The following is a 26,094-nucleotide window of genomic DNA, read 5'->3' as shown; positions in this document are numbered from 1 at the left end:
ATCCCCACTGACGAGGCCACTTCATTGCTTTTTTATCGCGTCGCTTCAGATGACAGGCGAGCCTGACATCGCGCCGCTGCTCGCGTTCCCTCAGCCGCCACTTCCGTGGAAAGTTTCATTTTCTTTTTTTCTTTTTAGCAGATTGCCTAGGAAATCGTGTCGCTGCGGTCAAGGGGTGTGGAAGTTCGAACTTTAGCCAGCAAGGGACCCTGCGTGAGGTCCTGCATCCACTGTACAGCAAAGTTTCATTATGGAACATTAGGCAATTATTAGGTCATTCTAGTATGCCGCTGTGTTTTAGCCTTTCAAGTTTGTGCAAGTTTATTAATATAGCTAGACCGTTTTATTGTAGATTTTGAGTATTTGTGTGCCTTGAAGGGCACTGCCACAGGCATATGAAGTGGTAAATCAAGCTTCTCTCGCTGGCTCTAGGGGTGGTATATATGGATTTCGTGGCAAGCTTTTGCCAGTATTTGGGGAGGGTACTGTTATATACAGTCAAACCCGGATATATCGAACTCAAAGAGGATCGCGAGATAGTTCGATATATCGATAATTCGATATACAGAAATCGGCTTGGGATGGCACTTACAATGCAAAACAAACGATACCGTATTTGTCGCGTAATCGACCCACTCGCATAATGAACCCACCTTCCACTTTTGCGCCCGAGAATTTTGGAAAAAAAAAAAATGTGTTAAGGCCAGCTCGCTCACATGCAAGCGATTGAGCGATCTCAGCCACGAGCGAAAAATTTCCAACTTGTTGGAACTGCGCCGCTCTCGCTGCTCGAGCCACCGCGGCAGCTCAGAACAAGGTTTTTGTGTCGCCGCAGCAGAAATCGCGAGCGTTTTTACTGCATGTTGATGGCACGCGCCACTCCGTTTCGGTCGTCTCATCTACAGCTCAATTCTTGGCAGCGTGCCAAGATGCTGCGTAACGATAACGTCGCGGTGTGTTCGTTGATTCATACGTGCAAGGATAAACGACTCCCCCCCCCCCCCCCCAAAAAAAAACCTGCCGCTTTTTAACGTCCGCAGCTGCGGACGTTAAAAAGATGATGATTGCTTCAGTTTTCATTGACATATTCAAAATCCGAAAAGAGTTTTGGAAATGGGAAGAGCTATGTCATTTTTGGTGAGAATATCACAGTTCAAGTTATAATATGTGGTGAAACTTCAAATGTCGTTTTCTCAGTTTCATATTTTTGGTCGATCTCTACAGTTTTATGCAGGGTTTTGATAACTTCTTTTTAGTTCACACAAATAACTTTGGTACCATTCTCTTCAGAGAGAAATGAGGTACCTGATGACATTTTTAATTCTTTAGTTTAGGCAATGAATAAATATTAATTTGAGATCAGCTTAAGGAGTTCCAGTGTGAAATAATGAAGCTTTTTACTCTCGACATATTTGAGGATGACGTGCCTTTAGAGGAAAACGAAGGATGTCATCAGGTATGGGAAATCTTCGGCTATCAATCCATGTAATTAAAAGCAACGAAATGCAATGAGAAAGTTCATTAAAGCTGCATAAGAAATTCACTAATTATGCTCTGGTCATTGTTAGATAACTTTTGATCTAAGACCACCAGCTCAATTATGATTACATTTTTGAAATCAGGAAAGAAACCCACATATGTGTTCAAAGTTTCGTGAGGTTTTAGCCATAACTAAAACTGTCAGTTTTAAGACTCTCGTACCCTTTAAAGCCTACTGCTGACTCAAGGCAATGCATGGCAAAAACTGTCCCACCTTTCTGCTCTCACAGTGCTTCGTAGTCCTACAAGTAGCATATTGATGCCAGCATGTGACCTTATCACTTTGCTTGTAAGCACCCAGAATGACCTGGACGATGCTACTGTAACCTTTATTTCTTGCGTCCAACAGCCACTAGCGTGAGACCTTATCACTTCCTTTGTAGAGCAAGATGCAGCAAGATTTACTTCAAACAATCACAAACCATGCATGCCTCATTCCGCCTTGTTCCAGATTGTTCTAGTTGCTTTCCGCGATTTTACCTCAATGTTTCATTACCAGCTTTAAATTGAGACTTGCTGAGAGCAGCAAGCATTCTGTAGTTCGACTGCTGAGTGCACTTGTTGCTACTGCTGCCGCCCTACAGTTCCTTTGTGGGTGCAAGTCAGCAAAGGGTTTCTTTAGGAGGCTCTTCATTTTCTTTGAGTGCTACACTGTCAGCGCGACTATGATACACTTTACATCACTAAAAAAGATGGTGCACATTTTTATGTGTAGACGAAACAGTTATCAACACTGAAGTCAGTTACAACTTGGAAAATCACCTCCAAAAATTTTCACTGCATTTGCGGATTTCTGACTATTTTTTGCTAGGCAGAAGAAATTCCAAATTTGCACTATGCTCCCAAGTAAGAAGCTCATAATGGAATGGGAAGTTATAAATAGTTTTGGTTTGCGGGGTTTAACGTACCAAAGCGACTCAGGCTATGAGAGACGCTGTAGTGGAGGACTCCAGAAATTTTGACCACCTGGGGTTCTTTAAAGTGCACTGACATTGCACAGCAAACGGGCGCTTTGCTTTTCGCCTCCATCGAAAAGCGGCCGCCGAGGCCAGGATTCGATCCCGCGTCCTTGGGAACGGTAGTCGAACGCCGTAACCACTGCGCCACTCCGGCGGGGTGGAAGTTCATAAATAAGTAGGAAGGACATAATGCTCTGCTTTTACAAGGAAGCGCTTGTAACAAGAACACAGAATGTTCTGTAATAGCTTGGTGAGGGACGGCTGAGCAATCAACTTATGGCAAATAGTAAATGCACGGTCTTTTGCCTGTATCTAAACAAATTCAGTAATTTCGAAAAAAATACTAAAAGCTGTTTTATTCTAACCTCAATATCAGAAGGAACAAAACTTCTTGCTTAACGCATCCATGTCATTGCATGTGTTGGCTGCATGAATGCAGCTTGTTAGCAGTATCAGAACAAGTTTTTTGTTAAGCGCATCTAAAAAAAAACAGTGGGGGGGGGGGGGGGGGGGGGCGGCAACAACATCCCCTTTCACTTTTTTTTTGTTTTGCCATTGGGGTCAAAATATGCATTCAAGGAAGTTTTTTCTAATCAATGTCAGTGGGAAAATAAGGAAACACGAGAGGCGGGGATGGATTGAGGGGGGGGGGGGGGGGGGGGTTGAGGGGAGGCAAGGGCTGGTGTGGCTTGAGGGTGGCAGGTGCCCCTTTTGCACTCCCCTGCTGATGCCTATACAGTTGAATCCCGCTATAACGAAATTCACGGTGCACGAAAAAAAATTCGTTCTCGCGGAACTTCGTTATCGCAAAAATTTGACGTGAAACGCAGAAAGAATTGCCCAAGCAGCAGCAAAGGCGTTTAATGCCAAAAATCTGTAAGCTTGGTTTGCTTACGCTTCACGGCGAGCAACGCCGTCACGCGATTTTCGCACTCGGTCAGCAAACCCATTGCAACATCGTCGTCTCGGACAGCAACGAAATTCCTGATGACATCAAAAGCGTCCATCACCTGTACGGCGGTTGCCGCAGCCGGCGCTTCCTGTACGTCGTCGTCTTCTTCATCGGAAGAGTCCTTATCATTTCGGGCAGCTTTTATGATCTGCTCATCACTCACATCTTCGTGAACAACAACACAAGCGTCAGCGCCGATGTATTCGTCGAGCTCGAGATTAGGCGGCACGGTTCCTATTTCTCCCAGCGTTTTCCAGGCGGCCGCGATCCCCGGAGCCGGTGACGCCTCTTCGTCGTCGTCTGTAACGCCTGGTGTTAGGCCAGCAGAGTGTACGGGTCGACCTTCGGCAAATCCGGCGTGCCTGAAACAGTTCACAATTACTGAGCGCCCCAGTGTGCTCCAGGCAGCAGACATAATCTGCAGTGCCACGTACAAGTCCACCTTCGTGTCTCGGCCGGTTTCAGTGTTAAAAAGCAGCCGCTGAATTAACCTCCCGCGGTAAGCGCGCTTCAGGCTAAGAATCACGCCCTGATCGAGAGGCTGTAAGACAGACGTGCAATTGGGAGGGAAAAACCTCAGCTCCGTGTTAGTGAGCTTGACTTCGTCGGAGTGATGCGCTGAACAATTGTCCAAAAGCAAGCAAACTTTACGGCCCTGCCGCTTCATGTCGCGGTCGAATGCCATCATCCACTCGGTGAAAATAGCGCGGGTCATCCATGACTTGTTGTTCGCCTTGTACTGCACAGGTAGGCTACGAGTTCCCTTAAAACAGCGCGGCTTGGCACTTTTGCCTATGACTAACGGCGGACGCTTGTCCGAGCCATCCATGTTTGTGCAAAGCAGCACTGTGATGCGTTTTTTGCTGTGTTTGCCGCCGTGACAGCGCTGCCCCTTGAAGTCGAGCGTCCTAGCCGGCAACATCTCGTAGAATAGCCCGGTCTCGTCGGCGTTGTAAATGTCTGCAGGCGCGAAGTTGCTTAAAATTCCGGCCATGTTACTCGCCTTCCAAGCAGCTGCTCCGTCCACGTCTGCTGACATTGACTCGCCGCACAACACTTTTCCAACGATGTTATGGCGGGCCTTGAAACGGTTTAGCCAGCCAATGCTGGCTTTAAAATCATCAATGCCAAGTAGGCATGCATAGTTCAAGGCTTTCTGCTGGACGATGCTTCCGGACAGGGGGACGTTGCTGGCTCGTGCTTCCACAAACCACGCATGCACTGCTTTGTCCAACTCTTCATGGAGGGGCCGCGTCACCTTTTTGTGCTTCGAGGATGTGCCTGAAGCAAGTGCCATTCTCACGCTGTCTTTATTGCCTAGAATCGTTGACAGCGAACTTGCAGGAATTCCGAAGTCTTCAGCAATTGCCGCTTTCTTCCTTCCGCTTTCTGCTTGGGCGATTATTTGAGCTTTTTGCTCGAGGGAAAGAGTTTTGCGTTTTTTCACTTGCGTTGCCATCGTGTCCTGCGGATGAAAACTCGTCGTTGTCGAAGAGAAAGGCAGCGAGTGAACAACGCGACCACGACACAAAGCCAAAATAGCGGAACTGCAATCACGTGATTTCATGCTTAATGTGGCTTTGGATTTGACTTGGACTTCTCGCCAATAAAACTAGTTTCGGTTTCGATTTTGAACGCGAAAATTTCGTTGAAGCGGAAACGCTCTGCAAAAATGGTTCGTTGTGCAGAGAAATTTAGGCCATTAATTCTTATAGGATACTCGCGGGGAATAAAAAATTATTCGTTGTCGCGGAAATTTCGTTGTGGCGGTATTCGTTGTGGCGGGATTCAACTGTAGTTCCAAAAGATGAGCTATCATGCCACTGTTGGGTATAGTACAGTTGAAAACGAGCATGACACAGGAGGATCAGATGGCGTGACGTTTGGGCAAAGCCGTGGCTACATCCCTTCAACACCAAGTGCTCGAGAGGCCACCTTTTAGCCGCGATCGAAGGCGAAGCCAGCAAAACTTTTACTACATCTACTGTAGCTGCACCGGCGGGTTGCTGCCAATGAATTTACTGCCGCCTACAAAAAATGACTACCACACTGCCACTGGTCAAAACTGTCATGGCATTCTTACTACATGTGCAGAGGCCACTTACTGGAAGATTTAGGGCAGCGATTGTACAATCGGAAAGTTCGGTCAAATATTGGAAGTTTTCTGGGCAAATTGGAAGTGTTGAAAGGTATGCAATGGTGGCAGGCGAAGCAGGAGCATGTGTAAAGATGCAGGAGCCGCCTTGTCCAATGGTGAAGCAATTGCGCATGTTCTTCTCTAGCCTGGGGAGCTGATTTCACGTGGCCAATTTGTTCCTTTTTAATGAATTTGTTTCATGAAAAAATAAAATTTACTCACATCAATGACGAAGATTCTGCCCGCACTACCTGCTACAACCAAGTGATCGCAACTTCTACGCCTAGCTCTCGCCTCTCCAGCAAACCGCGAAAGTACAGTAGCCGACCTATCTTACGGACTAAACTAATTTGGACTAGTGCGCTATTTCAGACTGCACTCGGGAACCGTCATGCGCCCCACAGGAACGTGTACATTTTCACGACTGATATTTCACACTATATGGTAGTTGACAGTTTCAGACCAAATCTGGAGCCAGCAATACTGTGGAGACTGTTTTATAGTGGAAATCAGGTTTTTGAGGCATGACACAGACGCAAGCGGGCATCGTTGCCACAAACAACCAGCATTGTGCAGCTGTGAAAACTAGGTGAAGCAATCATTTGAACATACTAGCTTGGATTTCTGTTCATCATTGTCAATTCAGGTAATGGTAATAAGGAAACGCTTGTTGCAATCTCAGCAGCCTACAAAGAGCACACTATCAGACTGAAAATGGATTGTGAGCACTGACCGCAGCAGCTTGTTCCGACACTGCCACTGCCACCTGTAGGGAAAAGCGGGGAAAGGGGTTGGTGCATTCACGGAGGCTCTCTCGTTCCGCTCGCTTTTTTCCTCGTCTATGAGTTCCACCTCGCAGTATTCAAATGAAAACAATGCGAAAACAATGCTATTACTTCGTGCGGCGCGTGCATTAGTTACTGGCATGAGCATGACCTGAGCTGCGTCCCAGTACGTCGTGTAGTGGCATGAACATCACAAAAGCATGACTGGCTGAGAGAATTACTTGAGGGTTACGATCCACAACTGCGGGGCACCACTGCGCATGCGGTGACTGCCTTGAGCAAGAAAAAGGCTGGCAACTATATGGGCTCGCCTTTCGACATTGTATATGCTTCCTTTGGTCTCTAGCCTCCCTAAGCCTTACGACATCGCATTTAACGCTCAAACCATTCAGTTGCTCTGCAACCACCAGGGCTGCAGTGCCAGGCGTTAATGGGCAAAATTGAGAGGTCGTAATGTAAGCCTTGATGCTACCGTCATCTGAACTAAGCGAGTGTTCACAGCACATGCGCTTGACTAGAGCGACAGCCTTTTTGAGCACAATCCTCTGCCGACGGCCAAGATTCCATCAGTTGCCCGTATACCTTGGGTACAGTGTCATTCCTGTCACGAAGAGCTGCCAACATAGCCTTCAGCTCAGCCAGCTTGTCCTTGAAGTGGCCACTCCGGTTTTCCGGATCTTCCCAATGCTCCCTTGGAACAGCAAGCAAACAGGAAACAAATTAGTCGAACAAATTATATCCCCTTGAATCTCGGGTCTCGCAGTTTGCAATCAGATGTGCGCCCTACGTCACGAGTAACCAGCCTAGCGCATGTAAGATGACAGCAGCCACATTGGTGATGCCCACCCTTTGGCAGCCATACAGAGTAGCTGCTCCTCGACACATCACAGGCCTTCAGCGGAAGTTGCCCAATCAATACCAGCTGCATCAGTTTGCTAGCAGTAAGTAGACTGAAATACCGCGGTGATCTTTTGCTAACCACACTTGGCGGGACAAAAAAAAAATTACATAGCCCTCCCAGGCACAAGCGATGCATCCACGGCAAATTCGAGGCACGCATACTACACCATTCTCGTAGGCACGAAGGGAATGAACGCTCTCACAAGTTCCGATTAGAGATGAATTGCTCATCAAAACTCACCTCACCGCTGCCATACATAGCTATTAGTATGCAAAAAGGAAAGCTTAAAGGGAGACAGAGGACAATTCCGTACAATTTTCGCTGCTAGTAACAATCATTTCTGTGGCTGCTTCTAGCTATGTTGAGGTTTGCCAAGCAGGAAAAGCCATTATGTATTTCTTGTAGAGAAAACCATTTAAAAATTGCAGCCAATATAGCTAAGCCAGACAAATACAAAGTACATGTGAAAGCAAGCCATTTCATTTCGCTTTCGGTTCGGGCCATCAAGTCAAGACTTTAGGCAAAAATAGGCAAAATTGGTAGTGGTGGCACACTGCACCTTGAGAGGCCAATGCTACAGTGGTGTGTTCGAGTCCATCGCACATGGATGGAAGCTGATGAAGCCAGCACGCAATGTATAGCCCGAGAGGGTGGAAGATAAAACATGCAAGGTGATTGACTGCAGCAATACCTAAGAGGTTCCATACTCCCTTCTAACAAGAAATTCTTGGGTTTGAATCCACTTTAATTAAATTTTTTCTTTTTTTCTTTTTTCTGAGACGGTAAAAGGTCAAGGCTCCTCAGAATCCTCGCAGCTTTCTGATACATGGCCTATGAAGTACTGATTTCACATTAAAAAAATTTCCTCCCGCTCAACTCGAACTCTAAGCCTATGATGGTAAATAAGAAAAAAAAAAAAAAATACCGGATCACTTATTACGAGTTAATAAGCACATGCACCTCATTTCACTGATTCTACACAGAACTATACGAAGTGAAAACTAAAACAAAATGAACACAAGAAAGGACCACTCGATGCACATGACTAAGATGTTGGCGCAATCAAACAACTTCACGATGAAAGTGCATAAATGCTGTCATAACCTTGTGACCAGTAGTGGTGTCTATTTTTTCAGGATTTCTGGTGTCGTGAGACTTCAAAAAAAAAAAAAAAAAAAAAAATATCCTATGGCACTTATGGTGAAGATTTAAAAAATCATAGCATTTAAATATTAGTTTCAGGCTATATTTACCGCTTTCTAAGAGAGTTTGTACAGTGCATGCATGTAAAAAAATTAACCATGGGTATTTTGCATTGAAAAAGTAATGAAATGGCTCTCTCTTGAGACCTGGATATGGTACTTGGGCCTAAAAATGTGTTTTAAATCAGCAAGTGCCCTCTAGGCGGATCTGCTAACAGCAACTCTCACAGTGCATGGGAAAAGCTCAGCACAGGCACTGCAGCCACCTATCAGCCCTTATAAGAGGACGAGACGTCTTCTTCTCTAGGCTAACCAAGCACCAAAAGGGGTAACACCCATGGGAACAGTGCTCACCTTGCAACCGCCTGGATGGCTCTCAGGGTTTGCATGTGACTCTGGGCAAGGTCCAGGGTGTGCCGCGCAGACGCGGTGGCCTCATTCTGCCGCTGAAGCTCGCGAGCCAGGTCTTCACACCCGCCTTCGAGCTGCCTTAAAACCTGTGATAGCCTGCTGACAGCCGGCTGGCCGGACGCGGCGGAACCTGCCTGAAAAACGCGGGGTACAAAACCTCATTCCACCAGTGGACACACTGTGCTTCCCTGCTGCCAGGGCACAGCCTTAGTGATTCCTTCACAGAATATGCTCACGCATTAGAAAAACTTCGAACCAATGAAAAAAGTTTACAAAGGGACGGCCTAAGGAACAGTACACAGCAAGTTACAGGCCAATTTCACTAGCAGGTCACTGCAGCAAAAAATGCCAGAGTACATAATTATACAGCATAGCAGAAAAGAAAAGTTTTAAACATACCTTAAGGAATGCCTTAAGGAAGTTGAGCACAACTCCAGGGTTAAGCCATTGCTTTTGTAACATAACTCAGAATATAAATGCAACTAGGATGGGATGGCTATAAAAGTCCATCTTATGTTCACAAAACATAACCTTTTTTTCTTCACAACAGGAACATGTAGGCTGCATAGCGTGTTTACACCTCTGCAACAACTTTTTTTTTTCCCCTCACTCAGATCATCAGTTCCAGAATGCTTCTCGCAATATATTTGAAGCCAAAGTAGGAATATAAAGCGACTTTTTTTTCCCCCCTTCAGCACCAGGTTTATAAGCTGGTAAGAAAAGCCAGTTTTCGACTACTTTTGAGCCACACAGCATTCACAAGTAAATGAGAGGGTTGCCGTGAATGCAAAAAGAAGACAGCGAGAAAGACAAGAGAGGATGCTGAAGACAGAGCTGCGAGGGAAGAATGGGAAAAGGAGTGAACGGGCACAAAACGGGGCAGCACAAAGCACGTGGCAATGGTGGCCACTGGTGCGCAACTGAAACACTTTGGAAACAAGGCAAAGCCTGTAAAGGAGCTGCCCCCATCGCCAGCGACAGGCGATGCCACCAATGTCACGCGACGCATTGCCAAGAGTTGTCGCCTCATGCAGTTACCACTTCAGCACCCGGCCGCGCCACCTGCAAACTACCACCTGCCAGAGGCATGCTTCATGTTGTTTTCTTTCACAGCACTGCCAACTTCGGAACAACACTGCCTTTGGCTCTAAAAACCTGAAGTAGAGAGACAAACAATTCTGCCCCTGTTTCCTGCGTTAAATATTTCCTAGGGCATTTTGGTGGCATTTAAAATTATTGGAGGTTGTATTCACACTCACATGCCCACCACCGAACAGCACTGCGCATATTAGATGTGTCGCAAAAGCATACCGCTGCAACGTGCCAGCGGCCTGAAAGCCTGGGCAAATTAGATTAGATATCTCAGCGAAAGTGTAACAACTGCTCCTGGAAGCACTACCATATCCAACTTTGTGCTGCCAACAAGCAAAGCACGTGCATTCAATGTGTGCAACCAGGCTGCATTCAATACAGCCCTACCTTGAAGTACAGGCTCTAAAGCCGAGGTGACAAGCTACTCACAGCCCCTTGTTGCCCTAGTCCCTGCTGTCTTTGGTGTGTTACCTCTCCATCGGTGCAGGTAAATATCCCACCAGGACCCAAGGGAGCACCAAGCTTTTCCGTACGCACCATAGGCCTTGGCTGACAAAGACAAAAGATCCAGACATCGCGGTTGTTTGCAAAACTGCACACATTTTCTACCACAAACAGGCTCTTTTATAGCATTCACTGGACGAGCCGCAGAGTAACCTTTAGGCATACAAGTGAAACACTGAAAAAAATCCCCCATGCTTTCCTTGATGTCAGAGCCTGTTGGCTCCTATTGCATGTAACTCGTAACAGGCCCTCATTTTCCTTATGTTTGTTTGCTGATGTCGCTGCTTGCATGATCCATTCATCTAGCGCTGCAGCAGAATTTATTATAATAAGATCCCCCATTATATAATGGTTCATCAGTGTGCAGAGCTAAATTCCCATGATCCAAAAACAATCAACACACTATATAATCAATACACGACAGTCGCGGCCTGCATTTCCATTGGCATTCAAGCTACAGCAACAGTCACTGTGCTGGCAATGTTTAGGATGCAGGGGTGGGAGCACGCTCGGGCATTTTGGAGCAGCTCATAAAGCAGTAATAAAGCCATTTTAGAGCATCTTTGCATCAATAAAAAAATTTTCGAGCATTCAAACGATGTTTTCGGAGCATGTTTCTAAGGTCAAATGCTTATAATAATTGTAACTTTCTCTTCCCAACATACAAAAAAAGTTAATTCCATTTTATTTGACATTCAATTGTTTGCCGACTACGCTCGCATCTCTGACAAGACAAGCAACCAAAACATGCAGAGATGCTTAAAATGGCACAAATTAACTGAGAAACAATTTGGAACAGACTAGCAGCAAACAGAATGCTTGCTTCTACACTTCACAACTGAACGATAAGTTTAACTAAAAGCTTTGGACTACTGTGATTTGAACGTGGAGTCCACCGCCTTGGTGCGCTTAAGAACCGCCACTAGTTTGGAGTTCACATTAGTGCACTGCGCATTTCTGCTCTCTATCTTGTGCATATCCTTTCCGATTCTATGCCTCTGCTGACAAATTTCTGAGAATTGGTTAGTAGTGCCTTTAGAAAGGACAGTGACACTGAAGAGTGTCCTTTTCCTCCTTCGAGTTCTTTATATCACTGTCTTCTGCAAGTGGTGTGTCACACTTTTGGCTGCGCGATGCTGGAGCTTCCCTAACTTCAGTATATTGGCGATAGATAGGCCCTGTGTGGCCTTCTAAAACTCTTGAGAACACCCCTAGTGGTTGGTACCTGATAACGCTTCAAGTAAGCTTTTGTCCGATGTGCGACTGACACACTTGTCATTAACAAAGAGGCTCGATGATGAAGTACCTGTTTGCTTTCACAGCAGAACCACAGAACAACTCGTGTACTTCATACTTCTTTGTAGCTGGACAAATTTCCTAAAGGCTCATGGCAGTTTGCAGCGTGTGCTTCGCTCGCCACTCTCACTACTGGCGATTCAAAAAGCTGGGAGAAAGTGCTATGTAAAGTGCACAGAAAAAAATTTATTCACTCCAATCGTGTGTGGCCCGTATTAAATTTACTTGCGAACAAGCATTTATTATGCTCCAAGCATGTCTAGTTTATAAAATGTGGAGTTTTACTATACACAGTGCAAGATGCGTTATACCTCCGCCACCAGTGTGCTACCAACGTTTCGTGTATGGTGACCCTTATCAACTGCATACAACTCATGACATGCCACTGCATTGTGGCGCTTCTCAGAGCTAGGTGATCAACTGAATTGCACAGTATCACATGTTTTGTAGGCAGAAGCCTTTGTTCTGCTAAATTTGATGGCAAAACACTGAGGCAGCCGGTTTGGAGCAATACTGTATTTTGGAAGAGGATGCAGCAAGGAAAGCCATTTGGAGCAGAATGGAGCAAATGGAGCAGCACTTCCACCTGTGAACTGGCTGTTGGCAACATCTCTGAATGGCAAATGACAGACGTTGGGGTGGGCAGATAAAAAAAAAAAACACAAGTGCAAAGCCAAATGGACTTGCACTGATCGCAGCATTGCCATTCTTGCTCAATACTTTACAGTCTCAAATCATCAGTTTCCCGCTCTCCCCCTAGACTTCTAATCAAAACACCCAAGCCAAATGTCGTAAATTGGCAAACATGTGAATACATTAGAACTTTACTACATCACAAAATTAGCAAGATATTCTCCACAGAGGAGGCAGTCGCTCCTCACAAGGTATCAGCACAAGGCAGCATAGTATGTAGAGTTTAAACAGAACCTGGGCTGTGCCCTTGGCTTCTTCAATATGCACCAACAACACAACTGGCATCGCTGCATCAAAAATGCAGTAACCACGATCCGATCCTGCAAATCAGGATTCTGCATACAAGCACCATAACCACCGAGCCGTTGCAATAGGCCACCCGAAACAAGTTCACTGCAGCCAATTTGTGGTTTCTACTCATGACTGGAAACAAGGTGCTGTAAAAGCATGTTAGCAGCGATTCTTCTTCCGCAAGAGAACTTTTAAGGGACACACCGTGCCACGAAGCTTGCATACAGCAACAAAAAACGCAATGTGAGGTGAAGTTATCAGAGGCCACTGGAGTGGGTAACATGCATATAAAGCAAAACCTACCAGTATTTGGGACTCGGGTGATGAGCTGCTCCTAATTGGCCCGTTCTCACCAGGACAAAATGGCTCTCTGCGCTGCATGAGACAGCATTGCTTAGCAGCAGTGACAGCACATCCCTAGCACTAGTGCATTAAGACTGCTCAATTATTGCAAGTCATAAATGGCTGCTTTGAAACTCAGATTAACAAATTGACGACACATTCTATGCATGGTCTACCAAACGGAGGCAAGTGGAAAGCCTCAATTCATCATTCTTCAGCCCACCACCTTAACTTAGCTTTTCAAGGCAATGCCCTCCCCCTTCTTGCCCCACCACGACCTTTCCTCATCCCATCCCAGCCTTTCATCAGCACATAAACTGCCCAGATGAGATCAAGCCCTCCTAATGGAGCTTCACGCTCTACCCCTTTGTTTAAATCTCTGCTTTAGTGTAGCACATTCCTCGCTTTTCCAGACGTGTTTGGTGCATAAGTTATATATACGATAACGGCCCAGGCTGCGTGTGCATTTTAAAAGGGATTTAGTATAAACATAGAAAGCAACAGTCGTGATGGAGGGGTGTACAGTGGCAAAAGCCAACAAAACTCTGCATTTTGTTCTCTACAAAGGAGCAAAAGCAGACGAGAACAGATAGCCCTAGAAATGTCAGTTTTGTCAAATAACAGGGTAAAAGCAACTAAGCAAAATTCATGAGAGATTTCCATTCCTGCAAATTCAGCCCAAACTTCTGCCTGGGTAATGATGGGTACAGGTGTTTGGGTTGACCTCTCTCATGACTTGCACTTACTGTATAGAACAGACCAAGCGTCCTGTGTCACACATTCAGAACATGCGATTGTTCCCCAATTTCAGTGTCACTAACAACCTTACTTCATTCACTCCTTCAAACGTAGAGCAAAGCATTATGTTTTGGGCAAAATGCTGCTGAAGTTCGAGCTTGTGCGTGTTCCTTTTCTTGTGCTATCTGCTGTCTACGCAAAATTTTTCGAAAGCTCCTTCAAACTTTGTTTGCTAAAAGGTCAAGAAAACATGTGAATTCCCAAGTGTGTAGGCACAATACGAGAATGCAAAGAGGTCGAGGAAGAACAAACAATGGCTGTGAAACAAATGCCACCGCCTAGAAGCAGCAAAGGATCCAGAAAGGTTCCAGCACAAGTGTTATTACCCACCTATTAATCTGCCAACTTAGGTTTTCAGGCAGGTTTGTCCTGTTAGCACACAAGACACACACCTGACTAACCCCGCAGGGGTGGCGCAGTGGTTACGACGCTCGACTACTGTTCCCAAGGACGCGGGATCGAATCCCGGCCTCGGCGCCAGCTTTTCGATGGAGGCGAAAAGCAAGGCGCCCGTGTGCTGTGCGATGTCAGTGCACGTTAAAGAACCCCAGGTGGTCGACATTTCCGGAGTCCTCCACTACGGCGTCTCTCATAGCCTGAGTTGCTTTGGGACGTTAAACTCCACAAACCAACCAAACCAAACAGACACTAACATACCTGACTAGTTATCAGCTGCAAAAAAGGCGGCCCCATGAACACAGCATCTCTTTCCCTCCCAGAAAAAGAAAAGACATTTCTCAGCTACGCTTGTCTATCTCATGCGAATACTGCCCCGTAAATGGCACTGGCAAAACTCTTACCTGGCCTAGTTGGTTATTGGATTCGAACACGCACACAGATGGTAAGAGGAAAGCACACTATGCTGAATGGCACATAACACTTGACAACGAGAGCTGGACGAATTTTTGTGCCATTCGTTCTCTTCAGTCCTGTATTTACCACGACGGCGTACCAGTTACACTTGCACAAGAAAAAAATAACTACACTTGCACCCACCAGCAATTACTTACGCATGCGCTGGTGACGCGGCTGTACTCGCGCGGTGCATCGTCTTTGGTTGTGCGGGCGGGCGGCGGTATCCACGGTTTCCTCTTGAAACAAGGCCCATTTTCGACGGCCGCTGGTACTGACATCGCGATGGGTCAGAGGTGCTTCACAGCGCACTGACGGCGGTATGTGCGTTGGCAAGAAGCGGTGAAACGGAGAAAAAGCACATAAGAAGTTCGAGAGATCAGCACACGGACTCAGAAGAATCAGAGAACAAAGAAAACCGATCAAATACTGACGAAGCTTCTGCGGCGACGTCGGCGACGTGACATGGGGTCCGACTTTGAAGAAGATCCCGAAATTAAACAATTATTTACGGACGTTAACAGCAACATACCGATGTCTTTCAGCGCTTAATCCAGAATATATGTGGCTGGATCGCTGGATGTCAAGCACATATGGTATTCGTTATGTGCTGCAGCGCCGTGGGCACCGTTTCATTTCTCCCTCCCTCTGTCAAGGCTCTGCTTCTTGCCTGCTTTTTGCAAACTCGCCGCCAAGTGACGCTAGCAACGCTAGACCAACGTTTTTACTTTTTAGACAATAAAATAGCATACTTTGGCAACAAATTTAAAGTCGAACTATTTAAAAAAAAATTGTAAAATTGAATATTTTTCTAAAGGTTGTGGGTGGTTGCATAGACTCCATATCCATGGCACAGCCTGCTGACCATCCATCACAAGCACAAAACAATCCTGTCGTAGATTAAATGGCCGCTAGCTCGCTTTGCCAATGTCTCCTTGAGTTATCTTGCATTAATTATGTCGAATAAAGCCTCTCTCTTGTTTGCTGCCGCTTTACCGACAGCAGACGATTCAGTTGGAAGCAACTCTTGCATTGAGGTCAAAAGTGGAACTAAAAAACGCAAGTGCTTCAGGAAACTGAAGCCCTCCGATGGAAGTAGTTCGGAAAGCGACGCTGAAGGCGACATTTCTAGGTTAGTGTATGCGCACAGTCAGATTTAAACATGTAACGTAAAAGCGCGCAGTAGAAACTGTCTTTGCGCTTGTCCTTTGTTTTCTGCGCTGTTTTTATGGTTAATATCGCGAACTGGCATCAGATCGCTTTTTGCATTACATGGAAAATCTGAACTTTCACTTCGGCGCAGGGAAATTCTTCAAGACACCAAGGAGATACAGAAGCTCCGGAAACGGCCCAATGGTGTCAGCGTTATTGGGTTAAATTTGGGCAAGAAGCTCACCACCAAGGAGGAGCTCGTAATGGTAAGTCATTTCACCGCCATCCATGGCCATGCATCGAAACGCAATTATAACGCAACCTTGGGGCTTTGCCTTTAGAACGAGGCATCTACTACAGCGGCTCGATGGCGACACACCGTCATCGCGCCGCTGTGTGTGATGAATGTGCAAAGCGTGCGTTGGTGATTCATGTACCAAGTTATTGTGCGTTTGCCCTGCTGTGTGCTGCTGGTTTACACGGCCCTCTCTGCTGATAAGTTATAACTAAGCGTGTTAGGCACGATCTCCCCAATACTATTCACAGCTTGCATAGAGGATGTATTCAGAGACTTGGAATGGGAGCAGTTAGGGATAAGGGTAGATGGAGAATACCTCAGTAATCTGCGATTTGCTGATGACATTGCCTTGCTAAGCAACTCGGGGGATGAACTGCAAATAATGATTGGTGACCTAGACAGGAAAAGTAGAAAGGTAGGCTTGAAAATCAATATGCAGAAGACTAAGGTAATGTTCAACAGCCTCGGGAAGGAACAGCAGTTTACATTAGGTAGCGAAGTACTGGAAGTAGTAGGCGAATATGTCTACTTAGAACAGGTAGTAACTGCAGATCCGGACCATGGAAAGGAAATAAGAAGAATAAGATTGGGATGGAGCGCTATGACTATGACTACCAGCTTATCGATATCATTCAAGAGGAAAGTATACAACAGTTGCATCTTACCTGTACTCACCTATGGGGCTGGAACGTGGAGGCTAACCAAGAGGGCTCTACATAAGTTGAGGACAACGCAGAGGGCTATGGAATGAAAAATGGTAGGGGTAACATTAAGGGATAAGAAGCGTGCAGAGTTGGTCAGAGAAATAGCTCAAGTTACTGACATTCTACTGGAAATCAAGAAGAAGAAATGGGCAGGACATGTACTGCGAAGAGAGGATAACCGATGGTCACTTAGGGTAACAAACTGGATTCCAAGGGAAGGAAAGCGTAGCAGTGGGCGGCAGAAAGTTAGGTAGGCGGATGAGGTTGAGAAGTTCACAGGGGCCAAGTGGATGCAGCTTGCACAGAACCGGGTTAATTGGAGAAATATGGGAAAGGCCTTCGCCCTGCAGTGGGTATAGTCAGGCTGATGATGATGATGATGAAGAACTAATGGGGCTAGTATAATAAAACCCTTTGAGTTGAAAGCAAAGCCATCAGTGATATTCAGTGCACAGCATCTCTTTTTTTTTTTTTTTTTGTAGCAAATGCAGGGAAGTTTTTGGCTGGAATGAGCGTTTTGGCGAGAATTTCAGGTGGTAACTGTCATAATGAGTAGGTAGCTTTTGTAGTGACCTGGATTCGGCTAGCTGCTGTGAGGGATTTAATTACAAGTAGGCCTAGAAGTGAATACAAGATTTCCTTCAACAGGGGGACATTGAAGTAGTGTTTCACTGGCAGACTTGGTGCTCGCAGTTCAGTGGCTTTGTACCCAGGTGGTCATTGGGTTGGGAAGCATAAGAAACTGATTAGCCAGCTTTTATTTGTGTTTCGTGTTGTTCATTTCTGTTATTTGCTTATAGCCTACTGTGCTTAATGCACCCAAGTGAAAAAGGTAAGTTAGATTAACACACGATGTGTGGTGGTTTAAAAAAAAACGGCAGCTTTTTCTGGAGAAGCATAACTGAGGGAATATTATAAGCCATTCCCTGGTATTTCCTTTTAATGCCCATATTCAAGAGTTGTATTGCATTCTAAGGAATATAATGAATAGTAGGCGTTGTTTCTGCAGCAGATGGCTCTGTGACTGGTGGGGTCTGTGTCGTGGGATCAAATCTATGTCGTTAAACCACATTGTACAACAGATATCTTTTGCACTTCTTCGTCTTTATTCATGTACTTTTTCAGAAGAAAGCATTTTAGATTTGCGAAAAATGGCAGGCAATGGCATGTGGAAGCATACCCCGATTATAGCTCCTTTTTATGTGATCAAAAAGACGCCATTGTAGTGCCTTCTGGGGTGCTGAGCGTGACCTTTATGCTTGACTATCAGACTGTTGAGTGTGGCATGTGTGCGTGCATAAGCCTTTGGACAAGAAAGAAGTTATTAATTTAGAAGTGGTCCTTGCATACTGATAGAATGTGGATGTCTAATTGGAATGGGTGCAACATAGACAATACAAAATATTAAACACAAGCACCTGGTGCTTTTTGTTGTCTTGGTACTTTGTAGTACTTGTACAAAGTCTAATAATTTGTGTCATCTGTATTGGGCCTATAGTCGGGTATGACTCGAGAATGCAGTGACAGATACTCGTCTAAGGAGGCCCTCCAGCCAATGGCGTTGGCTTCAATTAACATGACATCATGGTTAATGTCATTTTAACGGGCACACCTGGTATTCACCTGCACTTTCACACTTATGGATTAACCGTGATGTCACGAGAACTGGTTGATGCCATTGCATTGAGGTCCTCCTTTAAGGAGTTTTTGCTCTGCACTCTTGAGCCATATTAAACTATAAATAAGCCTGCGACACTGTTTAGCATGACTACATACCCTACTGAAGCAAATGAACATGCCACCAGTGGGCCGTTGCCGATGTTTCTCCTGATTGGGCCTCTTGATTAGGAGGATGGTTTGCAGCAAGACACACTGGTACTTTTTAATGCGATAGCATTAAAGGCCGTGTTCACTGAAAATCTGGTGTTGGGCCTCAGGAGCTGCCAATTCGGGCCTCTCCTTTCACACGGGAGGATGATGTCAGAATCGGCCACGCAGGCGCGTTCACAGGGTTTATTTAAATCGCAGCGTGATTTGAGCTGGCAGGCTACGCTACCGCGTCATACTCTTAAAGGCAGAGCTTAATTAAGTGTCCCTCATAAATTTTTTTTCAGTTCCGCCACTTCTGTTGTCACTGAAAAAAAAAGGGGGAAGGGGGGGGGGGGGGCATAGAGATACTTTGTATGCAATACATGAATAATTGTATTATAGAACATTGGCACTTGAGAACTTTAGATAAAATTATATTTTTTTACCTTATTTTAAATCTTGGTTTACGCTAGCAAGTGGTTAGAGCAATGGAATTGAGATGTGTCTGAACATTGTGTGGCTGTTGGAAATGTGCCTGTAGGGCTTTGGATGGGCTCAGTAGTTCTGCACAAGTTATACATATATTTTGACCTGTGAAGTATAGTCTCTGTTGTTATGCAGGCTGCTGCACTGGTGCTGTTGCTCAAACATGAGCTCTGCACAACGTTAGAATAAATTCAGTAGTTGGTTATATTGGCACGGAAAAATCTGCCAGTGCAAGCGAATGCAGTTTTTGCATTCCTGGCAAAATATGTGAAACTGTGGGTGGTCTGTCGTGCGAGTGAGCGTTTGCCCCCTTTTTGTGCAAATTCGTAGCAAATTCGGAGTCAGTAGAAAATGGTCACTTTTTTGGCTTTGACACATTGTTTTAATTGATGGCATGAAACACTGCTGCAGGATGACCCCTTCAAGCTGAAGACTGGAGGCATGATCGACATGAAAGCATTGAAAGGGAAGCGGTGAGTTCTTTGGCATGCCATCTTTGGGCTGTTCTGCTCCACAGCAAATGAATGCACCGTTAGCTAGCTTGATTAGAGCAAAATGAAGCTGTCTAGTTCCTTTGCGACTCTTTAGGGGCCAGCCTGTGTACCCCAGGCAGCACGAACTATTGGCCCAGTATTGGAGTATATGGGCGATACGACTGTCTTATGTAGGTCGGACATTGCCAGTACTGTTCCAGTATTGGGCCCATGGTTCGTGTTGGCTGCGTGTGGCCGCTGTCGCCTTGTGAATACACTGGAGGGAGAGAGCTTGAGTGTAATTGCGTTCACTGTTGTGCACTGAGAACCAGCTTTTGCACAGCCTTGGTAAGCTGGTTTACTAATGCACAAGCTCCTCATCCCAAAGAGCAGTTTTTTCTCTTAGCTGTGGCTGCACACAATACCTACCTTCTCTTTGACCACTGCTCATTTCTGTTAGCCATGCTCGAGACATCTGTCTTTGGGTGGGCGTTCTGATGGCTCACTGAAGGAATGTCCTTGTGAGAGATTTTTTTGTTGCCTTTCTCTGGCGGGCTTTAACACTGGCTTTATTGTTTTGCGAGCCCTCAGTGAATTTTTGTTGCACATGTTGCCCAGCAGTGCCGTGATACACAGATATCACTATCATCCCTTTCCAGATATTTTCTTCATCAGTACTGCAGGCCTGACACACTATTAGCATACACAGTCTTTGTCAAATATGTAGAATCCAGGGGGTTTCTTCTTAGCCACTTCGTGCATCTTGTAATGCATTCCCAATGTTGCGAATCAAGTCTTGATTGTAAGAAGATTCTTGTTCTATCCTCTCCAATGGGAAGGACTTCCACTAATGCTAAATCAGCGCCACTACACGGCTCAGAAACAGGCTCCTTGAACTCTACACTTTTGACAGAGACTGTAGATCGGGTATGGGTGGATTCTGCTGCCCCTGTTTCTATTGGTATCAACAGCCTAAGTAAATCCACTGAAGGACAGGGGCTTTTTTTGGGTATTGTTCAGTTCATCTCCAGGGAAATTTGAATTAGCACATTCCCCTTTTTGTGGTATTTACTCTGTTGGACTACCACTCCTTTCAGCTAATGTATTTTCGGCTCATGGTGAGATCACACTACTACAGTGTAGACCGCATACAGTCGAACCCAGTTATACCGAACCCGGATATATTGAATTTTGGTTATATCGAACTCACGAAATATCCCCTTGAAAATCCCATGTAAAAGTATAGGAAAGCCGCGTCATATATCGAACTCAATTTCACCGGTCGTTCGATATATCGAACTCCGCACCACGCATTGGAAAGTGTGCCTTCCCGAAAGACGATTGCATCACACTTGGCCGTTTGCTACGTGCCGTTTTCAAGCCACGTGCGGAAGGAATGAGAGGGGACAGTTCGGCGGCGGCTGGTCTGGGCAGTGCTGCGCCCATTCCCCAAAGGCGCGCGCATCTGCAGTTGTCATTTCCCGCGCGCCAACACATCACCTTTGCAAGCCATGTGCGTGGGTGTGTCCATTCTTTTGTCGAGCTATCTCTCTCCCTCAGCACACGCAACGCATGCGCCAAGCCAGCTCAGCCGCGTTTTCAGACAGATGTCGGACGCTTTCTCCAGCGTGTGTTGCGAACCCTCTGCGTGCGGTGGCGCGGCGGCGGATGTGGCTATGGCGCCTGCGGATGTTAAGAAGCGACAGCTCTCTCTCTCTCTCTCTCTGATCTTCTTTTTTTTTTTTTTGCGAGAGTAATTTTTTTTTATCGTGCTGTACGCGCGGCATAGCTTAGATATGGCGACTGCGGACGTTAAGAAGCGGCAGGTTTTTCTTTTTTTGCGGGGATGTTTATTTTATTTATCTATTTTTTTATCGTTTATACTTGCATGTATGAATCAGCGAAAGTACGCGGTCAGCTGCTGCGATTATGACGCCCGCCCCAAGCGCGGCGTGATAAATCGAACCAGGCTTGTGCAATCAAGCCATCACGGGCACTCTGCCAAGTTCGCTCCCCGCCACCGCAGGAGCTATCAAAAGATAAACGCGCCCTGACGTTATCGCTGCGCAGCATCTCGGCACGCTGCCAATGAGCTGTGGATGAGACGACTGAAACGGACTGATGCGTGCCATCGACATGCAAGCGAAAATGCTGGCGATTTGTGCCGCCGCGGCGACACAGAAACCTTGTTTTAAGCTGCCGCGGTGGCTCGAGCGGTGAGAGGGACGCAGTTCCAACATTTTCGCTCTGTCGCTGCCGCTTGTCGCTGAGATCGCTCAGTCGCTTGCCTGTGAGCGAGCTGGCCTTAATGCATTTTTTTTTTTTTTTTTTTTTCAAATTCTCGGGTGCAAAAGTGGAGAGTGGGTTCATTATGCGAATGGGTTGATTACGCGACAAATACGGTATCGTTTTTACGCATCGTAAGTGCCGTCACAAGCCGATTTCTATATATCGAATTATCGATATAACAAACTATTTTGCGATCCCCTTCGAGTTCGATACATCCGGGTTCAACTGTATAACATAAGAAGCAGAGACTGCAAAAATCCTTGCTAGCAGTGGTACCATGCTATACAAAAACATCATTTTTTTTCTGGTAAAAATATACTGCAAACAAGTACTTTGCCTTTCAAAGATGCCATGTTAATCAGTGAACAAAAGGCAGCCCACTAGGTTCCCTGCATGCTTGGATTAGTTTTAGCTTACCGCGCACAGCGCGTCTAAGCATACTAAAGCAACTGCCACCATGGAAATGCGTATGTGTTTATTATCAGTGCATGTCCAGTCCAGCGAAAGCAGTCGCGCTAATTACAACCTTTGCAACTGCACTATGCGTTGTATGCTAAAACACCACTTGGCTTTTAATTCCCATGCGGAATGCAAGGTGTCTTGGAACGAGACCTTTTGGTCAGAAAACAAGCTTCGCAGTGAGGCTTCTGCACTGTTGTAGCCAGCACTTTTGGTTTTGACAGCCTATGACAGTCTACCTCGATTTTGCTTCGAGGGGACCGTACAGTTATCACAAAAATACAGCCTCTCGCAAATTGTTCGATGCATGTCACAGGAAGCAAGCTGAATGTCTGTTGCAGCGGAACCCCAGCGTTTCACCATTCGCCACCACATGAGAAATGCGGACCTACCATTGAGCAACCAAACCAACTATAGCACTGTATACATGAACTCAACAAGGGCGGATTGAGTTGAGTTATGGGGTCGAAACCTGTTACTGGGCTTAGGTAAACACTGTTGGGTCGACAAGTCGAGGGGTCGAATCCCGCGAACTCCGCTGCAAGGGGTGGGTTGACTCCCTTCACCCTGCCGCAGGAAGTAGCTGAAGACAATTTAGTTGAGTCGAGGAACAGTGGAGAGAACAGCATGGAAAATGGGAGGGACACGCTGTGGAAAAAAGAAACGCTATCGGATGCCATTTTCTAGTTCTTCGTCTTGACGCGCGGCGCTGCAGTAATCGCCGCTTGGAGGGTCGGGGGTCATTTAAACCCAGTATGGTCTAGTGCACTCAACTCAACCCCCATCCATGTAAACTTGTTAATTGCAGCAATGGTTTCATGGTGATTGGGATCATGGCAAAAAAACGTTTTGCTACGCAGATGCATGGAGAGAAGAAAAGTGAAAGAACGACAGAGAAAAATACATCTTCTGTGCAATCTTGTGCAAGACGGGAGCAACATGTTGAGATAAAGGAAGGAACAAACGGCGTGCAGAGCATCGATTTTTTATCACACCTGAAACACATGGTGCGATTTGCTTTGCCATGCAGCAAAGCTAGGTGTCGCGCAGGGAAGTGCACTTGCTGTTCGGCGCTGTTACCGAGCACATTGAAAAACCACAACCATAACCTTATTTTGCTTTGTGCGACCACATAATAAGCGGCATGACATTGCATTTTGTCCTATGGGAGGCAGACCAGTGGCCAGCAAAAGCCGTATTATATAACTGTACCTGCCCTATAAGTGGTTTCCACTGTATTTTTGACTGTGGAGTTTAAAAGATTAATTTTTTTACCTACCGTAGGTGCAAGGACAGCTAAAGCTTTGCTGTCGTCAGTGCCATGAAGGGTGCTATCTTGTATTCATACAGATACTAATTGGAGGGATTGGTTTAGATAGGATTGGTAGTTTCTGTACCATATGCTTCTTTAGGTGTTTAGAGCCCCGCTATAGTAAACTCTGATATAGTAAAAACTCGTATATAGTAAAGTGAAACTGAAGTCCCAGTTCATCTTTTATAGACAACTGTACATTTCCCCCCCCTTTATAGTAAAGATATTTTTGGTAAAACTCGGTTATAGTAAAATGTGCCTGGCCATGGCGACAACTCCCACGATATGACATCACCGCCCGTGCACTACCTATAATCGGAAGGCAAATATTTTTTGTCTTTGAAAACAGAAAAACAACACCGAGTGTTTTTTTAAGTAGCTTTACCACCAGGCTTAGCAGCGTTCAGGAGAGGCCTACTTTACGGAAGCCTTGGAACCGTGTGGGAAAGCTCATAGCACGTAGGAAAAAAAAAAAAGGTAGAGCTGTCTACAAACATGGAAAGGAGGTAGTGTAGTCCGTTCAGAAAGTAAACGATAGTAAAAGTGCAATAAGGAAAAGGGCAGGGGAAGAACTGGGTGAACATTAACATTCACAGCTCTATGCAGCATGAAACATGAGGCAGCGGAGGCAAGAAGTGGAGGTGCAGCATGTGCGGTCTTGCAGCACTTGACTGCCAAGCGCATTTATCATTTATTGCCTTTTAAAAGACAGAAACAGCAAAAAGTGATGCCGTGTTCATGCAAGGCTTTGGTTTTCATATTAAATCATACTTGATTGTATTTGTAGCTATGTTGCATTCATGCGTAAGAGGTACATACTTCCACTAGATATAAAAAATTTTATAACGGAAAAAATTGCGTGGATGATAAGGGAGAGATAGAAGGTATTTCAGAGTGTTTTTTTTTTTTTTTCTTAAGCAACAAGACGTGTGCAGTAAATGATCATTTAACTACCAGACAGCATCTTCAGGACCATGTTATCACCAACAACTGATATAGTAAAGACCCTGCTATAATAAGAATTTTTGCTGGTCCCAGTGACTTTACTATAAAGGGGTTCTACTGGCCTGTTGCATGAACATAAACTATTTAAATGGTGTCACATTTATATTTCGGCAAAATAAAGAGTACTCATTCAGGCTCACTCACCACAAAATGTTTGTCTCAGGTTCTCTCAAACTCGAACTGATAGGTGGTTAGTCTCACTGAATTTGTGAGCTTGTTACTTGCAACTCATCACCTTGACTTGCAGCTCACTTGGGCATTTTGGTCCACTCACTTCATCGGGCTCACTCATCTTGCAACTTATTTGGCCTGACTCGCTCGTTTCGTTGCAGGGCACATGGGCCCGCTGAGCTGAGTAATTTCTTCAGCCCAAGTGTCACCAACCTAATTACCTTTAGGCAGGACGCTATGTCCTTTTTTTTGTGTGTTTAGAGCCATTTGGTTGAAGCCACCGAAGTGCTTTGCGTGATTTTTTACCTTGTTATGCAACGCAGTCAAAGTGCATTATCAGGTTACCAGCAGGCATAAACAAAAAGGTAGAAAAAAAATTGCCTAGGTCTTAGCCCACCTTAGTTGTATAACAGTGGCAACAGTCGTGTTCAAAATGCACAAAATATGCTGGGAGTACAAGGTGGAAGGTGTTTTACAGGATTCTCTTTCTCAATCGCCAAGAGACATTGCCAAGCCACTTCGGCTTCGTGTGTCCTTGGTCGCGGCAATAAACCTGTCCTCCCTTCTCTACACTGCAAGGAATGGGGCAGTGCACACCGTCGTCGCAAAAACACTGATCTTGATCTGAGCCTTAGCCCGAACTCGCGATTCAGACAATAGTGGGAATGCAAGTCCGGACATGCAACTCTAATCATTATTGAAATGAGAGTTCAGACTCACTCACGACTTTGGAGGGATTCTCTAAACCCCCGGTCAGATTAGGAGGCCTTACAAATGAGAATCCCTCCAGGACCTTATTTTTGCTAAAGCCTAGTTGTTGACGTGCAGCTGTTAGACACCTTACTTAGATGTATAAACAATATTGGCCTGAAGTAGTCAAATCTTCCTGAAATGAATTCAGTGCAACCCATTTTCTTTTCACTAAATGCACTCAACTTTTTTTTTTTTTTTGACAGCCCTGTTACAATATTTATCGGCAATAACAGTATTGCTACTTTGATGTTGTAAATGGGTTTGACTGTGTTTTTATTCAGTTCACTTTGCCACAGTCGGCACACACTGTGCTGGAATGGCTTTGAGAAAAGGAATCAAATAGTTCTCGTCAATTTAAGGAGAGTCATTGCAATGGGCTGTTACAACTCTTTCTTACTGTAAGTGCAGAGGCCATACTTAGTCTGTATT

General features: G+C 45.5%; 2 protein-coding genes across 9 annotated transcripts in view; one reads left to right on the top strand and one right to left on the bottom strand.

Moving 5' to 3' along the window:
• Positions 1 to 15,425, bottom strand: part of LOC146183333 (uncharacterized) — a 161,915-nt gene extending 146,490 nt beyond the window's left edge. Inside the window, exons 1-7 of one of the 6 annotated variants that reach the window (XM_084609116.1) lie at positions 15,287 to 15,424; positions 15,189 to 15,230; positions 14,913 to 15,065; positions 13,066 to 13,137; positions 10,408 to 10,527; positions 8,830 to 9,020; positions 6,955 to 7,063 (exon numbers count right to left, since the gene is read on the bottom strand). In XM_084609116.1, coding sequence (XP_084465242.1) covers positions 6,955 to 7,063; positions 8,830 to 9,020; positions 10,408 to 10,527; positions 13,066 to 13,137; positions 14,913 to 15,035 — 615 coding nt within the window. In that variant the 5' untranslated portion in view covers positions 15,036 to 15,065; positions 15,189 to 15,230; positions 15,287 to 15,424. Of the gene's footprint in view, positions 1 to 6,954; positions 7,064 to 8,829; positions 9,021 to 10,407; positions 10,528 to 13,065; positions 13,138 to 14,702; positions 14,841 to 14,912 lie in introns of those variants that run through there. The other 5 variants (XM_084609115.1, XM_084609114.1, XM_084609117.1 and 2 more) reach the window with 5 other exon arrangements.
• A 206-nt stretch (positions 15,426 to 15,631) lies between these two features.
• Positions 15,632 to 26,094, top strand: part of LOC146183331 (splicing factor C9orf78) — a 78,434-nt gene continuing 67,971 nt past the window's right edge. For all 3 annotated transcript variants that reach the window (XR_014708765.1, XM_084609112.1, XM_084609113.1), the window contains exons 1-3: positions 15,632 to 15,886; positions 16,058 to 16,172; positions 19,615 to 19,676. Coding sequence is in view for 2 of the 3 variants with exons in the window: in XM_084609112.1 (XP_084465238.1) it covers positions 15,711 to 15,886; positions 16,058 to 16,172; positions 19,615 to 19,676 (353 nt within the window). In the remaining variant the exon portion in view is untranslated. The remainder of the gene's footprint in view (positions 15,887 to 16,057; positions 16,173 to 19,614; positions 19,677 to 26,094) is intronic.

This window comes from Amblyomma maculatum, chromosome 7, assembly GCF_055883805.1.
Source record: "Amblyomma maculatum isolate TAMU_Amacu chromosome 7, ASM5588380v1, whole genome shotgun sequence".
Classification (NCBI taxonomy): domain Eukaryota; kingdom Metazoa; phylum Arthropoda; class Arachnida; order Ixodida; family Ixodidae; genus Amblyomma; species Amblyomma maculatum.
The sequence above is the reverse complement of the archived record's forward strand: the minus strand, read 5'-3'. Positions and strand labels throughout refer to the sequence as shown.